Source organism: Pseudonaja textilis, chromosome 1 (genome assembly GCF_049901715.1).
Source record: "Pseudonaja textilis isolate UNSWEBS1 chromosome 1, rPseTex1.2, whole genome shotgun sequence".
NCBI lineage: Eukaryota > Metazoa > Chordata > Lepidosauria > Squamata > Elapidae > Pseudonaja > Pseudonaja textilis.
Genome location: NC_141990.1, coordinates 221,604,224 through 221,624,551, shown reverse-complemented (window position 1 = coordinate 221,624,551; position 20,328 = coordinate 221,604,224). Strand labels below are relative to the sequence as shown.

Here is a 20,328-nt window from a genome sequence, read left to right as displayed (position 1 = left end):
CAGGGAAAAAATGAAGCTGTGAAAGGGAAAATACAGAGGTTAATCTCCATTCACCGCATCATATTGATGGCTGCAATTGTGAGAATGGAATTCAGCTTTGTTTATGCCTCCCTCCTTCTGCCTATCTTGGCACGTGGTACAAGGGGCTGCATGCCACTGCACCAGGAAGCATCCACAGAGAAGGAGCATCCAGACTGTCATTGTTAATCTTAGAATCAGTTTTTCTTTCAGTGCAAACAAATGGGAAAGCAAGAGATGATTCCTCAATTTAAAGAGGATGCATTAGGCAACAGTAGAGTTTTCTGAACAATTAGCTCCATTTTGGTACTGCTTTGATTATCAAAGTGTCAGCTAATAATTATCAACATAAAGAGCCTTCTCATGCAATATGGACATGCTTTGCGGGATATATCTGATTTTTCAAATCCCATATTTGTTAGGCATAGTGAGAGTGGATTGGAGGATTAAGATTGCTTGAATATATACATTTACCTTTTTGCAAATGAAGAAGCACTGCACTTGTATGTGCTGTATCCCAGCTGTGCCATAACAACTTCATAGAAGAAATATTGACTGGTTAGCCAAGGGTAGGAACTTAAGGCTTGACCAAAATGTTAAGCCATCATGTGAGTTGACTTAGCATGATATGCAAAGTTGAATTTATCTGTCATAGTTTAATATTACCTGTTAAGTCAGGTCTTTGTGGCATATTCAGATGACAAGTGTTATTGTTGTTTTTAAAAGCACATCTTTGTTATTAGAGAATGGAGCTTATAGGTAGCATCTAAATGTTGGAGCTGATATGATCAACTGGGAACCGCTGTCATATTACTGAGTACCCTTCTTTCAAAAGTAATAAAAATCATAAGTTATAGATAAATCATGACTAGCAGAATATGAAAGCAGGAATCAAAGATTTAGAAACAGGAAAGCCGGGTTTTTTTTACCTCATAAACAATACTGAAGATGTTACAGTACATTGCCTTATGGAAATAAGCACACTTTGACTGTTTTTCCCCAAACCTTCCTGAAACTTCTATTTATTTCAGCAGGTTTTGTGAACAATAACCTGTGTTACTGGTTCATGGTTTTGTCATTCCTTAATCACCGTAACAATGAAAATGATGCCATCATTGATGTTTTCCTCTTGATCAGCTCAACATTTTCATAAATCTGTGCTGTTTTGTTTTCAGGCTGGCCATAGTAAAAATGCTGCTCTGACCAAATCCTGTTCAAAACCTGCGATCACTGAAGGTGTGGGATGGCTCTACATGGCCTCTGCAGGGCCAGAAGCCTATAGCCTAAGCCTCAAAAAAAGAAACCAGTTCCAGGTGGGCATTTCACCAGGGCTGTCAGTACCACCACTCACAGCAAAGCTCCACAAGAGCAAGTCTTGGTACCTTGCTAAACAGGAAGTGAAGCCTGTTTGGCAGCTGAAACAAAATCATGTGACCACTTTGCCAGACGAATGCTCAGCCCACTCAGGGATCTCTTCCCAGCATCCCCGCCTCTTATACCCAGAGTCGTTATGTGGTGAGGCAGTGCTCCAGAGCCCACCTACAGATCAGTCCCATTCTCTCCCAAACTTCCTTGGGAGCACCCTGCTTTATCGACGATCTTACTTTAGACACAAGCCCTATCGGAGACTTGAGTCCATCTGCTTCCAGCCTAGTACCTTGGAGAAGAAATCTCTTTGTGTCCCACCTCCCGTCTATCGTTCTGTCCTCAATAACACCATGTCGTCTTCCACAGTGGATCCATTTCTTATGCCAAGCACAGCCGGGGAGCGTTCCAATCCAGTGTCAAAGGGTTTTCTCCTCAATTCAGGGAAGCAAACCTCCAGTGCATATAGACCAGTTCTAAACAACAACTCTTTTCTGAGGCCAGCTAGTGCAAAAGTGCCTTTACAGCAGCAGCAGCAGCAGCAGCAACAACAACAACAACCGCTATCACCAGAAAATAAGAAGCTGAAAGGATTATCAAGACCTCCAGGATTTTCTTGGACCCATTCTGGGGGAAATGGGGATGGCTGTCCTATGAATCTTGAAAAGAAACTTGGAAAAAACAGCAACTCAACTTTTGAGCAAAGCTGTGCCAAATCTCCTCGCTCATCTGTACACAACGGCATGGTTCTTAAATCAGAACGGTCGCTGTGGCCCATTGAGGATGGTGAGACTAGATCACAGAATCTGAAAGAACAAGATGCACGGTTGACAGAAGCCATGAGGAAACTAACAGCAAGCGGTATCCGAAAAGTTAGTACTTACAGTGAGTTTGGTCACCGCATTGATAGCTCTTGCCTTATGAATGCTAGCTTCCATGCCAATCTGTTCAATCGGTGGAAACCACATATTGTAGCCCAGATCACTCCAAAGGAAGTGCCAGTTCCCAGACCCCTGAATTTAGAATCTGTTAGCCGCCATCAAAGCCTTATAAGCACAGAAAGTACCGATGTCTGCACTAAGCGTATTGACACGTGTTTCCTCACCTCAAATTCTGAAATGCCCAACCATAGCATCTTGAATCAATTGGTCAATACCCCTGTGAATATCACAGAACAGGTGGTAACAGCAGAGGTGTCCCCGCGCATGATAGTCTCTGAGGTAGAGACAAAAATTTCCACTCTTCAGCTAAGCATGGAAGCAAAGTGGGGGCAGCCTACTGTGAAAGAATCTGAGTAAGTATTCGTAGCCTCATTCCCTTTATTATATAGGGATAGTGTTCTTTTCCAAGATTATTATAAGCTGTCAATTATTTGTATCGGATGTTTCTCTTTACTGCATGATACTGGATGGAAATGGGGTCTATAGTATCCTATTTCTGTTATTGTTACATGTTTATCTCACAACCCAGCCTAGTGCTCTCTATTAGGTTGGGGCTACACATCCTATATTTCTAGGAATTGTAACGTCAGATCATCCTAGGGGGTACTAGATTGCAGAATGGTATCCTAATTTAAATCCTGCTACAGTATATGGTTCTACTATATCTTTTGGTGTATGCTTTGTTTTGAGGAATTTATATCAGTATAGAAAAAGGTCAGATAAGTGAAACTGCATCTGATCCTGAGACTATGATGATATGTTATATACTTAATTCCACCATGTATATGAATGAATAGCAGCCATGAGAGGAGAAGGATGTATTTTGAGTGGGGGGAATGCCTCCTTAACTTCATTTGCTCTTGTCTGGGAGCTCTTCAGGACATTGAGATGGAATTGTTTTGTTTCCTTCATTAGCTGGATTATGGGAATAAGTATAAACTACTCAGAAAGTTCCACTTGATCACAATGAATCTTTGTATTGTAGAGCTGTAGTCAATCTTCCCCTGCTAGATCAAGCAGAAGTAGAAGATGTGGAAGAAGAACTTCCAGATGGCTTAGAAGATGCTTGCAGTCAAGATGAGGAAGGAGAAGAGGAAGATGGAGAAGGTCATTAATGTTTATTTATATTCCTTTTTTAGAGAACAAACATTTAATAGTGTGATAAGCAGAGAAATAAGAATGTTGATGTACTGATTATATCCAAGGACTACATTTCTAATTACTAAGATTTCAGAACAACTCACATCTAATGAAAAGTTAAAATTATTATCATCATAGTAGTAATCTTTACAGTTGGATATCCCATACATATTAATCCATAATATAATAACAAGGGGCAGAAATTAATAAAAGAATTGAGATATGTTAGGGCCATAATTATCACTAGCTTGGGTTTATCTTTAAAGTGTAGATAATTTGATCTACTTGTGAAGATTTCTTTCTTGCAATATCTAATTAGTTGTGCTCTAAAGAAAATAATGGTTGATTTGCATTTTAATGATATATTCTGATGCAGTATTGAGTAAATTATTTTCTTTTATTCAAAGCCCAAGTTGTCTTTAATCAAACTGCATCAAAACTGGCCAGTGTGAATTAATGTTCTTTTTCATTTCAGGTGAATCAGATGGTTCCTCATCATCCAGCTTATCTGTCAATGGTTCTGTTGCTATCATATCTAGGTTAGTGCCAGACACGAATTATGCTGCTTTCAGTCCATAAAATATTTAGTAAATGAAGAGTGTCCAAGTTCAACTTGGTTTTATGAACTTGTCTGTGTACCCAAACAATGTAGGTAAATCCAGATGATGGATACATGCATGTTTTTGTTTGCCTTCCTGAATCTCAACTTAGACAAGTTGTGCTTTCACAAAAAGAAATAGGGCTGATCAGTAGATGGATTGAAAAATAGCTTAGATTCCTTTGTTTTCTAACCCAGTACTTCTCGGCCAAAACAAAACTCACATTTTTATGTTAGTTGGAGGCCATGGCAATTAAATAAAACTATGTCCAGTAGCAACAGGAACTCAGGAAAGATAATGTGCTGCTGGCTTTCCCAAGGTTGTTTAATATGTATTTTGGCTTCTTTTCTCTTGTAGCCATATAATTAAGCAAATCTGTTTCTTTTCATAGGACTTGTGTTGAGGGATTAGTGCCTCCACTTGAAGGCCAAGAGCGAATTACCAAGCCAGCTCTTGCACACAGCCTCTTCCCCAATGTACCTTCTACCATATATTTTGGAACCCGGGATGAGAGAGGTAAGGTGAATCCATTCCAAGTAGCGTTGGGGCCAAAGATATTGAGGATGTTGTAAAAAGTGGAGCTTACAATAGAGTAACAAAGTGAAGGATTGACAAGGGGATGGATACAAACTAGCTCCGGTCTTTCCCATTAATTAAACAAAGATGTTGAATAAAGATGTGAGGAGAGAGATATTTAACTCTACATATGCTTACTGTACATTCTTGGAGCTATAGATTCCTGAAATCACTGAAGCGAATGCTACTAGGATTGTTAATTCTTATATGCATTTACCAAGCCCAGTAGATGGAGTCATTTTACTCTCTTCTTTGATCTGTACCAGATAGACTGAATGAGTCACGGATTTCTTTGCAGCAGTAATGCGCACATTTGTGTTTTGCTCTGCTAAGCCTGGGTGCTTTCACATTCCTAATCATCACAGCAGCCCATCCTAAATGCTAATTTTGTACATGCTTCTTGCTATGGCCGCAATATCTAATCTTGTGGTGTGGTCCACTTTCTAATCTTAGTCTTCTGCCTCCTCATAAACCAGTCCCGGTAATCTGACCCACAACAGAGAATGTAGAGGTTTTTTTTAAAACATTCATTTTTCATGTACCAGGCATCGAACACAATAATAAAATGAAGCATCAGAAAATAATACAATAACACATTATAATCCAGTTTAAGATGATTGTTAAATTGCAGAGCCTGCCTTAGTAACCTCCTAAGAATTAAAACAATTTTGAGATTAATGTTTAGATTATTTTCACAAAAGCCTTTTTGTAAATTGCCTTTTCAAACCTTGGGGTACAGTCATTTTGTTCCAGAGGATTAGCACTAGACAGGAAAGCCCTCAATTGTGGTGTACCTATTTTACTACCAGAAAAAGCTAGTACACTCTGGTCTGAAGTTTGGGTTGATTGCCAGGCTCCAAGCAGATTTTTCCAAGGCCCAGTGAATTAACATCAGCAGTATTTACTAGTATCTTTTACAAATATCCAGCTAATGTAAGAATTGGCAAGAGAAAGAGTTGTTTGTGGAAAGTTCAGGACAATGTGAATTGCGTGCAGGTTGGGGAATAGAGAGCAGGGAGTTTAGTGTAACAAATAAGAGAGAAACTGAATTAAAGTAGACCTTCCTAAACAGATTGGCATGATCTGACAGAAGCAGCTATTTCTTCTCTACTCCCCTCTCCCAGGTCACAAATGATTCTAAGGATTCGTTGCTAGAGATATCTATCTATTCTAGGAAAAGAGAGGAAATGTACATATATATAAGACTGAGAACCATTAGGCTATAGATATGCAATGGAAATTCTTTGAAGGGGCTTCCCCTTCATTTGATAGTTTTGGTCTCTTTACTCCATAACAAAAGGCTATTTTCTCCAAGACATTTCCCGCTGTTTTCTTCATGGCAAATTGGTTTTTGAGAAATGGGTATTTCTTGGGTTTGATCAAGCTTTTGTTTTTGGGATCTACTTCTTAGTGGAGAAGCTTCCTTGGGAACAGAGGAAGATGCTGCGATGGAAAATGAGTACAGTGACTCCAAACATCGTGAAGCAAACCATCGCCAGGTCCCATTTCAAAATCAGCAGAAGTGAGTCTTCTTCAAGCTGGGAATGATCTGCCAGTCATTCCAATTTCATGGAATCTTTCTTCCAGGTCTCATGAATTTGCAAAATTCCCTTGAGTTACTGTGGGATAGCGTTGCTTAAAAACATGTGGTTTTTGAGAATGTAGATTTCAATCGCATAATGTTCTAATTATGGCTGTTGCACAACTCTTGTCCAAGTTTTAGGAAAACTTTCAGTTTGTTCTGCTTAACTGTATCCCTTTGGTCAGTTTTCGTTGGAGTGTTACTGCCACAAGATTCTGATGTTTTGTATTGAAGTTCATTGCTACCATATATTATGGGATTAAAACAGCTGGAAAAGATATTAGATAAAGAATAAAAAGAGGTTCAAAAATGAAGTATATTTTCCATGATTTAGCAATTCTTGTCATACTTGGTATGTAGTTATGGACCATAAGTAGATAAGAAAGTGGGGATCTGTTAGAAAACAAAGATAATTGTCATGTGGCACTGGATATGTTACTATGTTATAATTTTGTTATAATATGAAAATGTTCTTCGATCTGGTGGAAGAGGGAAAATATTCCAAATTTATATTTCATCAATTGGAATGCTTAAAGTATTATATTTAAATTATTTGAGCATAGTATAGAAAAAGTGATATATCTTTTTGTTCAAATAATTTTCTCATAATTGCCTATAGGAAATAATGACTGGCTGGGCTGCTGGGGCCATCATATGAAGTCGCCTGGCTTCAGAATTGTCAAAGAACACCAGAAGGTATGTGCTATGATCAGAGTGCACATGAATTTGTTGAACAAAAAAATTCAGTGTAGAGACAAAAGAAGTGATTTGTTTCATCTTCTCTCTAGTCCTCCCCGTCCTGCAGAAAACCTTTATATAGAGCCTGATTTTTGCTGCAGTATTCCTCTTCATGGGTTGTTCTTAGTGGCTGCACTTTTAAAAGAGGCCTGCAAGTCTGCAATGTGTAATAATTGGTTCACACAGTGTGCTTAACAAAGACACTTAGTGGTCCAATGTGTTGTATGAATCCCGTAACCAATTAAATATTGGAGTAGGTGAAGGGCAGCTTGAACAATGAATCAGGCTCTCTTCATTGGTGTAACTGTTGTGGAAACCTAAACCTCAGTCACCTGTGGTTTCCAAAAGTTTCCCATTAGTCCTCCAAGAAGTAAGGTGGAGGTTTGAAGCAGGTGGAATGTAAATTGCTTGGTTATGAAACCCAGTACTGTACCAAGGTTTGTCAGCCCAGTAGACGTGTTCCAAACACTGATTGGCTGCAATATTCAAACTATTTCTACTGCAGTCTGACTGGCCAGTAGGGAAGAGCCCACTGATATACTGAACCCTTGCCAAGTATACAATCTTGTAGAGGGCTCATGGGATACAGGTAATCTTTGGGTTATGACTACTTGTTCAGCAACTATTCAAAGTTACGATAGCACCAAACAAGGGGACCTTATGATTGGTCCTTGAAGTTGTGGCCATTGCAGTGTCCCTGCAATCATGCAGTCTCCATTTGAGACCTTCCCTGCTGGCTTCCCACAAGCAAAGTTCAATGGAGAAGCTGACAGGAGATAGCAAGGTGCTCCCATTCCTGCTGCTTTTTCGCCTACACTCCGTAGTGCCTGCCTGCAGTGCCCGCCCACCTGTAGTACCTACTTACCTGCCTGCACTCCATAGTGCCTGCCTGCAGCACCCACTCCCCATGCTCTAGCTCCTGCTCGTGGTGTGCAGTCAACCGCCCGTAGCTCTCACCCACTGGCCTGCTTGCTGGGGCTCCCGTCTTGTCCAGCGTCATGATCATATGAGGTCCTTGCTTAATGACCTGTGCAGTCCTTTGGTAATGACAGCAACTGGGACTGCTGGAATTGCTCTTGCTAAGCGATGCAGTCCTGTGACATTGTGGTTTTTACCCACATCGCTTAGCAATGGAGATTCCAGTCCCAGTGACCATTGTAATCTGAGGGCTGCCTGTCCTGAGCAGGGCTGGAGACAGAGATTCTGTAGCCCCCAGGACAATGGGGCTTGATCTGGTTAGGATAACCAGGTGTGCATTGGCAGATTCAAAAATAATTTATTATGGTTGGGTTAAGCTGCTGGCTAAGCTTCATGCCTTTTGTGAATTCAGCCATTGTGACAGATGTACCAGCAATGGTCTCTGTCTGTTGGAGGGGCAATGCATAGATTTGGGCTTGTATGAACGATATTCACACAAATGTAACAGAATGTGGGGAGATGGTACCAGCCAGAGGTGACTGGGACCATCTTACTCTGTTAATTCTCCTCATTTCCTATCTACAGTTGAACCACTTTCCTGGCTCATTCCAAATTGGTCGGAAAGACCGTCTGTGGAGAAATGTGTCCAAAATGCAAGTGCGCTTTGGGAGAAAGGAGTTCAACTTTCTGCCCCAGTCTTTCATCCTCCCTCAAGATATCAAGCTGCTCAGGAAAGCGTGGGAAGATTGTGGGGGTCGTCAGAAATGGATTGTGAAGCCGGTGAGGGTGCAGAGATGGTCTGATTCAAATTTGGCTAGGGCCTGCTCTTCCTGCTTCCGTCCAACTATGTGGCTCCCCTGCCTATCCCAGCATGCAAACTTCTGCCCCACGTTCTGTCTAGGATTTGCACTTGATATATTTCTTTAGGTATTTTAGTGATTGGCTTAGAGTTTTGAATGTTGTTAGTGAAGGGATTAGTCCTTAAACATGTAAAAAGGAAAGGGGGATAGTGAGCGTCACAAGGGAAAGAAACAGGATAGGTGTAAAGTATTAAACAAAGGCTGACTTCTGAGCAATGCAATGCCTGACTTCCCTATCTCCATATTTTTAAGGGTATTCGATCCCTTGTTCTCCATTTTCTAAACACTTGATATTCTCCAAGTTACGCATTCGTACTAAATAGGTTATATAGTGTAGCATAACTGGAGCCACATAGGGTTTTAGATTATACAGGCTACTCAGCTAATTATGCAGTGATCCCCAAAAGTTTCCCAAAGCTGTTGCACTCCATTATGGGACAATGCAACGCCTATTCATGCAGCCATTTTACATAGTTTTTCTATTGCATCTGCTTTCATCACTGAAACAAACCATTTCCCTTTGTTTTAAAATACTGTTAAATTATTATGCCACAGGGAGGAAGGGGTCAAGCTATTTTCTAAAGTGCCTGTAGGCCAGACAAGGAATAATGGATGGAAACTGAACAAGGAGAGATTTAACCTGGAAATAAGGAGAAACTTTCTGACAGTGAGAACAATCAACCAATGGAACATCTTTGCCCTCGGAAGTTGTGGGAGCGCCATCACTGGAGGCTTTCAAGAAGAGCTTGGACTGCCATTTGCCAGAAATGGTGTAGGGTCTCCCGCTTGGGCGGGGGGGTTGGACTAGATGACCTACAAGGTCCCTTCCAACTCTGATTATCTCTTATCTGTTATTTGAAGACTGCACTAGGGATTTATTTAGGACCAGCAGTATAAACATAAGGGTACTTGCATGTGGCAGCATGTAGCGGACCTTGGCTGGTCTCAGAAAACCTAAGCAAGTTCATACTTAATTACACCATAGATGGGAAACCACCAGGAAATCCCAAAGCTGTAGACTACACTGAGAAGTTGAAAAAACTTTCTGGAAGTGAGTAGCAGACATTTCTACGTTGTTGCTAACAAATCATGAACATGTCTGTGTAGTCAACAGAAGTTGGGTCTAATTTGAGGGAAACTTGACTTTTTATTTTTGCATACTATTGTTAGATTTCCAGATTTTTTTCTGATGTTTCAGTTTTGAACTGCAGCTTAACAGTGTATGGTTATGTACTTCTTTCTCTCTCTCTCTTAGCCAGCTTCTGCTAGAGGCATTGGAATACAAGTCATCCATAAATGGAGCCAGTTGCCCAAGCGTAGACCATTGTTGGTGCAAAGGTAAGCCAAATTTTCCTTACAACCTCTGGTGAAGTAGTTCCCCCTCCTCCTGCCAATGAGGTAATAGGCTACATCAAGGAGACATATATATCTAAACATGTTTCCTGCAACTGTAAAATCCATATTCTGTGAAGATGGTTTCTTTTGCCTTCAGTGAAAGCGCAGAGCACTCACGGAATGACTATTGTTAGCGCACCAAAGTGTCTTCTGAAATTAGCTTGGAGATGAAGTTTTTCTGTGATGTGGAATGGTATTTTCTGAAAATTTAGTCAGGGGTGTCTCAAATGGTGTAGAAGAGAAGTCAACTTTCAGTTCTGTCAGTAATGGGTAAAGAATGAAGTATAGTGAGAGTCCTAAGGCTTGTTCTTCCGGAATGAGCTTTCCTGGGTTCACTCAGAGTGGAATTCTACCAGTTTGGCCTGGTTTGGGTGAATTGGTAGCTCCAAAGATCATCTGGGAGTGAACCAGTTTGCTCAGATGATCAGCTGCTGAGCCCACCCACCTACCCCAGCTCCATACTGACCTTTATTTCCTGCTTTTGACGCTCAGCTGCATCTCACGGCACAGCAGATTGCCGCGCGTCAACTGTTGAAGAGACAGGGAGAGTGCAGGAGAAGGTCCGTAGGAACGCCTCCGCACTCACGCACAAAGCACGCCTACCAAGCCCCACCCACCAAACCGATGGTAAACCAATTTGAATCCCACCCTTGAGCTAACTGTCTCTTCCCCTCTTCCAGATATATACATAAGCCCTACCTCATTGGTGGAAGTAAGTTTGACCTGAGAATTTATGTTTACGTGACGTGCTATGATCCCCTACGTGTCTACTTGTTCAAAGATGGACTTGTTCGTTTTGCCAGCTGCAAGTAAGTTCCTCAGGAATTGGTTGCCTGCAGAAGGATTGCAAAAAACATAAGTAAGATGGCCAGGATTGCAACATGCTGAAACATGATCTGAAATTACATTTTCTCAGTTCATTAATTGCCCGATTAACATCATGTATTCTTTTTTTAAATAGTCACCTGTTATTCAGAACAAGTAGCCATATCTTGATTTAAGCCAAATATGGGAAGTTTGTACTTCTTTAAATATTGCTGAACTACTAATAAAGCCAGCTAGCATAAGCAACGGTGAGAGATGCTGATAGTTTTAGTACAGGAACTTTTCCCAAAGTTCTTCATATAAACATTGAGCATTAAATACCTATTACAAATAACCCTCAACTTATGTCCAGCCTTCCAGCCTTCCAAGGTGGGTAAAATGAGGACCCAAAACAATATGCTGACTCTGTAAACCACTTAGAGAGGGCTGTAAAGCACTGTGAAGTGGTATGTAAGTCTAAGTGCTATTGCTATTATGGTCACAAGTTGTGACAGTCAAGCAAGGAACCCATTTGATCACCTTGCTTAACCGCCCCCATCCCTGCCCTTCCTCATGCGATATTTTTGGAGCATGGGTTCCTGAGAGATGGGAGAGGCCCTGGGAGGCCTAGCTCAGGCCCTCCTGCCCTGGGCTTTCCAAGGTCTCCCTCACTCCCTGAGGCACCCTATCCTCTATTTGTTCCTCAGGGGTCCCTAAGGCCTTGGGCCTACTTCTCAACCATCTATGTCCCACTGCAAGGGAGTAGCTGCAATGAGATCACGGTAGGAAGGAAAGCAGGCCCGCCACCCCTTGGCTTCCCTGCAGGCTGTGTGGCTCTATTTCAGAAGCAGGTGCCATTTCAGAAGCAACTGCAATCAATTTCTGGGAGGAGCCACACAGCCTCCACTGTGTAGGAAGGCTGCGCAGCTCAGCGGCTGCTTCCAGAAGGAAATCAACAATACAAAGTAAATGAATGATCAGTGACGAGGGTTGGTGGCAGGGAGGAGGTGTGATCCAGTGGGGTGAGAAGCCCGCCAGCGGGGAGAGAAAGGCCGGGGAGTCCTGCAGTATCCCTGTGGTCGATTGTAAGATAGGGTCCGCTGTAAGAGTTTTGTTTACATGACCGTAGGGGTGCTGTAGCAGTTGTAACTTCAAAACTGAGTCATGTGAAGATTTTGGTAAGGTTCATTGTAATCTGGGTCGCTAAGTGATTGCTTGTAAGTTGAAGTCTACCTGTAATTCATTCTACTATGTAGCTATGGCTGTAGGGTCGTAGGCAGTCTTTTTCTCAACTGTCAGTCCTGACACTTAATTTTAAACCAGTTCTATTATTTTGTTCACTGCAGGTACTCTTCTTCCATGAAAAGTCTCAACAACAAGTACATGCACTTAACGAATTACAGCATCAACAAGAAAAACGTAGAATACAAGTCTAATGCAGATGAAACTGCATGCCAGGGCCATAAATGGTGAGTGTCAGGAGACATAAAGGAGAAGTATGTTACGGGCATTCTGTTGTTTGAGGCCTCTGAGTAGCAGCTGCTGCTTCGTCTCAATAGTACTGAGTGATCTTTTTGTTGATAGGCAAGAGATGAATTCTGTCTTTCGTTCAGTAGGGTGTGAGCTATATTGCCTCCCCCCCTTAACAATGGAAATTAAGGTAATGATTTCATTTGGTGTAATCTTTATCTGTTTACACGCTGTGCTCTATCTATACAGGGCACTGAAGGCACTTTGGAACTATTTGACCCAGAAAGGAGTTGATAGTGAAGCTATTTGGGAGAAGATAAAAGATATTGTTGTCAAAACCATCATTGCGTAAGTCATGGGATGTTGTTCTGCCTCCTTTTTGCCTTTTTTCCCCCCAACCTTTCAATTACTATAAGTAGCTGTCTGTTGAGGTTTGCTTATGAGCACATGGATCTGTGGATATAATTCATCTTATCTTCAGGACTCAAACTATTACACTGTACTTTTACTTTATTGAAGTTAACTGATATTGTCTCCTCATGATCTTAGTAATGTGAATTAAGAGGAGATCTATGAAAATCCCTCCAATGAGATCATCATCTCACCCATAAGAAAAAAACATTTGGTTCTGGGAGTCACTTGTTCTGCATACATAGACAAGTGATTCATAATATAGCAAGTCCTGAAAAATGGCCTCCTTGCAAGCTGATTTTTCTTCCTTGATTAACAGAGTGTCTGTTTTACATTTCAGGTCAGAGCCCTACATAATCAACCTTGTGAAGATGTATGTGCGGCGTCCTTATTGCTGCCATGAGCTGTTTGGGTTTGATGTTATGCTGGATGAGAACCTTAAGCCATGGATCCTGGAAGTCAACATTTCCCCTAGGTAAGCTGTGCTTCATGCACCAGCCACTGCAGGCTTTTTTTTTTTTTTTTTTGCCATATTTCAATTTTAATGTTTATTGCAATGTGGATGCTGTCCATCGTCTCCAGTTTGTTCCATAAGTGTTTGCTGATTTATTTTCATTGTGAAATCTTTGTAGTGTTAAGAGATTGTTTACTGCTCCAATTTCTAAATGAGAAGGAATTAAGTGAAAGGAGAGATTAAGGAGCACTGTATGGGATAGTAAGATGGTGAACAAAAGACTGGTTATGGCAGGGCTGTCAAACTCCCACGGACTGGCAGTGTCACGTGCTGGCCACGCCCACGCCTCCGATATGTCACGTGATGCCGCTGTGACGACGTGAGTTTGACACCTTTGGGTTACAGTGTAACTTTCCTGAAACAATATTACTGTGTAATTTTTCAATTGATTATCCCTTTGCCATTTTTCTCTCACTTTGATTTGATCTTATAATTTACATGGATAGATGTCCTGAATGTGAAAGTCAAAAGAAAGAAGATGAGCCTGTTAAACACATTTCCAAAAATTTGCCTAATTTTTTTTCTGTAGCCTTCATTCAAATTCTCCTCTTGATGTGAGCATCAAAGGCCAAATGGTCCGGGATGCCCTTAACTTGGCTGGCTTTCAGTTGCCTAATGCAGAAGATGTGGCTTCACCTTCCGGAAGTGCCAGCAGCTCCACAACCAGGTCAGAGGTCATAGTTTGCAAATTCAGAAAGAAAAGAGGTGGAAATAAAGCACTTCTTTCAGAGCAGGATGTTTGATTCAGCCCAGCACTGTTTCTCTAGCTATGTATATTTTGCTGTCATACTGTATCAAGTGTACTTCAATGTACTCTGAGAGCCTTAGAAAAATATTTCTAAGAAGGATTTGAAAACATCTGGTCAAAAGCCTTCTAAAAACTATTAAGTAAAGGGGCACTATGTTTGGCAAATTGTTGATTTAGGTTTCTTTCGCCTTTATTCCTTCTTACCTCTAAGGCTTACCGTATTTTCCGGACTATAGAGTGCATCGGAATATAAGCTGCACCCGCTAAATTTTAAAAGAAAAAATATTTTTATATATATTAGCCGCACCAGACTATAAGCCGCAGATCTATACGTTGTGAAATGAGATATTTACACAGAAAGATTTTGTAAATGTTTATTTACATACTTAATTGTTTCCAAATGGTGCCTGTAACACGGCAGTAAAGCGGCTGAACGAACAAAACAGAAAAGTCATTAATGTTTTATTCATCCTCCTCCTGTGCACTGAAACCACTGAAGTGGTTTTATGACCTCTGAAAGCCTTTGTTGTCCTTTGGCATTGAATCAGTTCTTCACGCTGCCATCTCCAACGTCTCACCATTGATTCATTAATGCCAAGCTTACATGCAGCAGCTCTATTTCCTTCCTGGATAGACAGATCGATTGCTTTCAACTTAAAAGCTGCTTCATATGCTTTTCTTGGTGAACTTTCCATGATGAGGGTGTGAAAAATATTTTGCGTCCATGCGCGTCGTGCTGCTTACGTCAAGCGCGCCAAAACTACCGGTAGCATCTTCTTTGCATTGACCTCTTGCGTCTGTCACGTTTTTGCGCCCCCTGATGGCAGTTAGCGAAGAAAAATCCATAGATAAGCTGCACTGTTGTACAAGCCTCAGGGTTCAAAGTGTGAGAAAAAAGTAGCGGCTTATAGTCTGGAAAATACGGTAAGTAGGAAGAAGAGACCCTGGATTAATGGAAGCTTAATTGTTGATTTGGGACCAATCAGTCTTTCTGAAATTGCAGTTAATGAGAACATTGAATCCCACATGATTGTTGTTATGGGGAAAAATTGGGAGGAGGGACCATTGTGTATGCTCTATTTTGCTTCTGGAGGAAAGGAAGGATACAAATAAAACCAATAATATATATAAAATAGCTTTTCTTTTTAGGCAATACTTCCTGCATCTGATTAAATAGGCTGTGATCTAGGAACATTTAAGCAATAATAGGTTTGCTAGTCTTTAAGATAGTGTATGAGTTGGATGCTGGGTAAGAATGATTATTTTTGCCAAATTCCTAGGGTGGCTAGCCTACAGTGAGAGCAGTGGTTTTCTATAGACCTAGTTTTAGCAAAAGAAGAATTAACCAAAAGAGTTTATCAATTTTATAACCAATAAAAAGTAAACAGTTTTTCCTTGATGAATCCTCCAAACCTATGTGTTCTTCACTGACAGCAGAAATAGGGGAGATGCAACATTTCATTAAAAAAATGTCCACCCCATTTTAACTAGCACCGCTTGTGATGCTCATAACAATTTTTAAAATTCCAGTTTATGATACCACAAGAGAAATGCCACATCTTCATTATGTAGCTCTTATGAGCCAATTTAGTTTACAGGTTTAAAGATAAAAGAAGCAAGAGAATTTTATGTCCCAGTGGTGCATTAAAAAGTTTAAATGTAATAAATTTTATGTTTGGATGAAAATAATACAGAGAATGGAATTCTCTAGTCAGTGCATTGACTAGAGAATTCCATCTCTGTATTATTTTTATCCAAACATAAAATTTATGCACTGATCAACTAAATCCAACCTTTTTAACAGGTTGGATTTAAAGCAAAGATGTATTATCCTTATTTGATTATGAATTATGTAAGTATTTGTGTATTTTTGGGTCAGATCAATTCTCTTAAGCCAAAAGATTTGCCCACCCCAAATTAGGGCATTCTTTGTCAATACTGTAATGTTAAGCATTCTTTGGAAGCTTTGCCTGATCTTCATTAATGTTTTATCTGTAAGGGTTTGGGGTTTTGTTTTGTTTTTTGCTATCACTGAAATAAACAAGTTTTGTTCTAGGTAACTAAAGAGTATTAACCAATTTCTGGCCTGATTGATTAGTTCCCTTGACTAATAATTTTAACTCTTGTGACGTCTAGCTTGAATACTGTAATGAAGGAAAAAAACAAGATGCCTGTGGAGTTGCTGACTGCTGAGAAAGCAAAAAGAGCCTATTACTTGACCCAAAAACTACCAGAGCAGGTAGGTGAATGTGGTGACACCACATTCCCCGATTTCAGTCTTTGTGGCAAGGTCTTTGGAAGGCTTGCATTACTGTTATACTTTGGTCTGGGGATTGTTTGAAATTCAACCAGCCATTTGTGCTACTTGAATTTTCCACTGAGAAAACTAGAAATGTGCAAATTTTCCAACTGGCTGCTTTTGAAATGCAGTAGAAGCCATGCTTCTAGAATTTTGCTTCAATCTTAATACAAAATGTGACTGGTGTGAATGGCATTGTTTCAAGTATTTTACCTGTTCCGAGCACTGTTTTTGGACTGTTTGATGGGCTGTTTTGGGGTGGTTGTTACTGTTTTTTCAAACTTTCTCTAGTCTAATCAGTACAGAGGCAGCAATTCAGTCCTGCCCCTGCTACTGTTGGTTCAGATTGCATAGAATGATGTGAGAGTTCAGATTGCACGGAGAGATTTTGAGAGGAAACTGTCCGGGTTACACACAGACAGATTGAAACTGCTTGCGTCTGCCATCCTGACTGGCAAAAAGAAAATGCTTAGCAATGAGGAAGCGAAGCGTTCATATGAGTGAATGGGGCGTAGTTAGAATTGATGTGGATTGGTCTGTGTGATGTTGTACTTAATTTTGCAAGCAGAGGTACAAGACATACATTACTCCTGTGCTTCATAGACAAATGTTACGATAATGCTGTTAAGATTGTGTAAATGCAAAGATTCCTAGTATGATGTTAATTTGTGTTTGGCTTGAATACGGTGCATATCCTTTTGCATATTCTTGTTTTCTATTATTGTTCTGCTTCGGGTATTGTTTAAAAATCCACTGTAGAATTTAAGCTGATTTGCTGAGCTTTGCTGCATGTGCTCTTTGTGCATGTGTTTTTGTTTGTTGTACTATTAATGTTGGGAGAGCTGGCTTAGCTGAGCTGCTGAGCTGACAGCCTGGGTTTGAGAGCCGAGTGTGACGGGGTGAGTTCTTGTTATTTGCTCCAGCTCCTGCCAACCTAGCAGTTTGAAAGCATGTAAATGTGAGTAGGAAATGCCAGAAAAGTTGATGTAATGCCTTGTCATTCTTGGTCCCAGGAATTCTGCTCCACAATCCTGGATGTCCTGACCCCAGAGGATGTCCGTGTCCTGATAGAGACGGAGGATGAGTATGCTCGACGTGGGCAGTTTGAGCGAGTCTTCCCCTCACGCTTCTCCTCACACTATCTACGCTTCTTTGAGCAGCCGCGATACTTCAACATCCTTACTACACAGTGGGAACTGAAATATTTCTTGAACAAATCCAAAGGTAAAAATACAACCTGCAGTTTTCTTTTGTAGGACAGGGAGCTGCCAGTCAATGACATAGACCATCCTTTGGAGTTGTATAACCCAGAGCTTTTGGACATTCCCGAAACCATTGCAATTATTGCCATTTTGGATTGTCAGCGAAAGGCAATGTTGCTGGCTGTGTTAATGTTGTCATCTTGCATCTAGCCAGCCATAGGACTTTGCAGTCCATCCCATCACCAATTTTTTTTAGTCTCTGCCCCACTTTCTTACTTTTTTTATATGTTTTTAATTTAGATTCCTTTATTACAACTCAAAACACCATAATTTCAACAGCATTTTTGACATCTGTACAGGTTCTTATCTTATATGACTTAACACATTTGATTAACGTGTATCTAACATTATTAACTTTATCCATAATTATTATTCTTATATTCTTATATATTCTACTTATTTATCATTCATTTTCTTGAGGCCTCTTACCTCTGTCCTACTTTCATAGACAATCTTCAAGCCTGTTCTCCAAAACTTTCTCCCTTGGACTCATTTTCCTTAGGTATGGCCAGGGGGGGCTTCAGATTTTTTAGCAAGGGGCTCTCTCCCCTAATGACTGCCTGGGTGGGTGTGGCTGGGAGGGCATGGCCAACTCAATGCCACTCCCACCTGGTCACATGACACACACGCCCTAGCCACGCCTACCCAGGGTTTTGTTGCTCCTCGTGTTTTCGGTGGGAAATGAGTCTCTCCCTCCCTCTTATTTCTATTTTTCTCTTTTTCCTCCCCCTCTCCCTCTCCCTCTCTTCTTCTTTTTCTTTCTTCCTTTCTTTCCCCCTTCTCTCTCATTTATTTCCCTGTCTCTCATTCTCCCTTCAGCTCTCTCATTCTCCCCCTCCCCCTTTTCTCTCTCATTTGTTTCTCTTTTTCCTCTCTCTCATTCTCTCCCTCCATCATTTTCCCATTTTTTCTCCCCATTTCTCTCTCATTTCTCTCTTTCTCTCCCTTTGTTTTTTCTTTTTCCTCTCCCTCTTTCTTTCCTTTCTCTTCCTTCTCTCTCTCATTTGTTTCCCTCTCTTTTCCCTCTCTCTCTTTCTCTCCCTCCAGCTCTCTCACATGTCTGTGCCCCTCTCCCCCTTCTCTCTCTGGCTCTCCTGCACAGCACGGCTGGCTATTCACGTGAGCGCACAGTGGCGGCGGCAGGAGGAGAAGTCACCGTTGCCGCCACTGTGATCCCAGCCCAGGAGGGTATCCTGCTTGTGTGTGCGCGCACATACACGAAAGAAAGAGAGAGGAAGGAGAGAAACCCTTGTGCGGCAGGAGGCGAGAGCTGCCTTGAGTGCAAACGTGACTCGAAGGCAGATATAGGGCCGATTCACTCCTGCACTAAGGCTCCGGCAACCAGGGTGGCGCATGGCCAGCCTGGAATGGGATTTGGGGGATCACCGAGCCCCACAGAATCTTAGGGGATCGCCCGAGCCCCTGTGAGTCCCCAGCAGCCCATCCCGGGTATGGCTAGTTTACAATATAGACTAAAAGAGTTTGTTTGTTTGTTTTGTTTGTTTGTTTGTTTGTTTCCCTTCCTTCCTTCCTTCCTTCCTCCCTTCCTTCCTTCCTTCCTTCCTTCCTTCCCTCCCCCTTCCTTCCTTCCTTCCTTCCTTCCTTCCTTCTCTTTCTTTCTTTCTTTCTTTCTTTCTTTCTTCTTCCTTCCTTCCTTCCTTCCTTCCTTCCTTCCTTCCTTCCTTCCTTCCTTCCTTCCTTCCTTCCTTCCTTCCTTTCTTTCTTTCTTTCTTTCTTTCTTTCTTTCTTTCTCTCTCTCTCTCTCTCTCTCTCTCTTTTTTTCTTTCTTTCTTTCTTTCTCTTTCTACCTACCTATGGTTATCTATCTATCTATCTATCTATCTATCTATCTATCTATCTATCTATCTATCTATCTATCTGATATTTGTATAGCTGCCTGTCTCAAATGAAAATGCTTTGGGGTGATGTACAGCACAATACCATTATCATCAAAGGAAAAAAGTATACTTGTATCTTACTTTTAATATTTTCCTCTAAAGAGAAAGGTCTGAATGCCTCCCACCCCTACACACTTTTCTTCTGAATGAACAGAGCGTGATCAATAAAACTGTTTGCACTTAATTCATCCTCAGGACCTTGCATTCACTTGCTGGCTGTTCTTTTTTGCAGGAGTGGATCTGCTCAGAAATTGGTGTCACAAAGGTTTTCACAATGGAATAGTAACAGATTCTACAGTGTTGGTAAGAAAGCATCTCTTCCTTCCTGTACATTATATTTTACCCTTTCATGAGGAAAGACTGCCCTTTTTTCCCTTGTACTTATGGAATCTATTTGTGAAATCTTTGCTTAATTAAAATACTAGCACCCAACTATTTGATCCAGTAATTTTTGGAGATTCCTTAGCTTTCTGGGAGAGGGAAAGAAAAACCTTTTTTCAGCAGACTTCTCATTTGACTTGATTCCCTTTCCTGTGCCGTCTCTCTTGACTACAGTGGACACTGCCAAGACCTCACCTGTATTTGAAGAATGATCTTATAAATGCCTTGAGCAAAGTGGACCCAGGCAGAAACAGGTGAACTATTCGTATACTGTATTTTGAATCTGTTTCTCATTGATGGGTTAGGCTGTTTGTCTGCAGGTAGTCTTCGACTTACGACCACAATCAAGCCTAAGATTTCTGTTGCTAAGCAAGAGAGTTGTCAAGGGAGTTTTGCCCCATTTTACAAC

General features: G+C 41.1%; 1 protein-coding gene across 2 annotated transcripts in view; it reads left to right on the top strand.

Moving 5' to 3' along the window:
* Positions 1–20,328, top strand: part of TTLL4 (tubulin tyrosine ligase like 4) — a 29,551-nt gene that overhangs the window by 5,618 nt on the left and 3,605 nt on the right. For both annotated transcript variants that reach the window (XM_026707895.2, XM_026707896.2), the window contains exons 2-18: positions 1,194–2,677; positions 3,310–3,431; positions 3,940–4,003; positions 4,455–4,579; positions 6,051–6,161; positions 6,841–6,917; positions 8,463–8,657; positions 9,993–10,075; positions 10,813–10,941; positions 12,283–12,405; positions 12,656–12,754; positions 13,158–13,292; positions 13,861–13,998; positions 16,216–16,318; positions 17,392–17,602; positions 19,771–19,841; positions 20,094–20,173. In XM_026707895.2, coding sequence (XP_026563680.2) covers positions 1,194–2,677; positions 3,310–3,431; positions 3,940–4,003; positions 4,455–4,579; positions 6,051–6,161; positions 6,841–6,917; positions 8,463–8,657; positions 9,993–10,075; positions 10,813–10,941; positions 12,283–12,405; positions 12,656–12,754; positions 13,158–13,292; positions 13,861–13,998; positions 16,216–16,318; positions 17,392–17,602; positions 19,771–19,841; positions 20,094–20,173 — 3,350 coding nt within the window. The remainder of the gene's footprint in view (positions 1–1,193; positions 2,678–3,309; positions 3,432–3,939; positions 4,004–4,454; positions 4,580–6,050; positions 6,162–6,840; positions 6,918–8,462; positions 8,658–9,992; positions 10,076–10,812; positions 10,942–12,282; positions 12,406–12,655; positions 12,755–13,157; positions 13,293–13,860; positions 13,999–16,215; positions 16,319–17,391; positions 17,603–19,770; positions 19,842–20,093; positions 20,174–20,328) is intronic.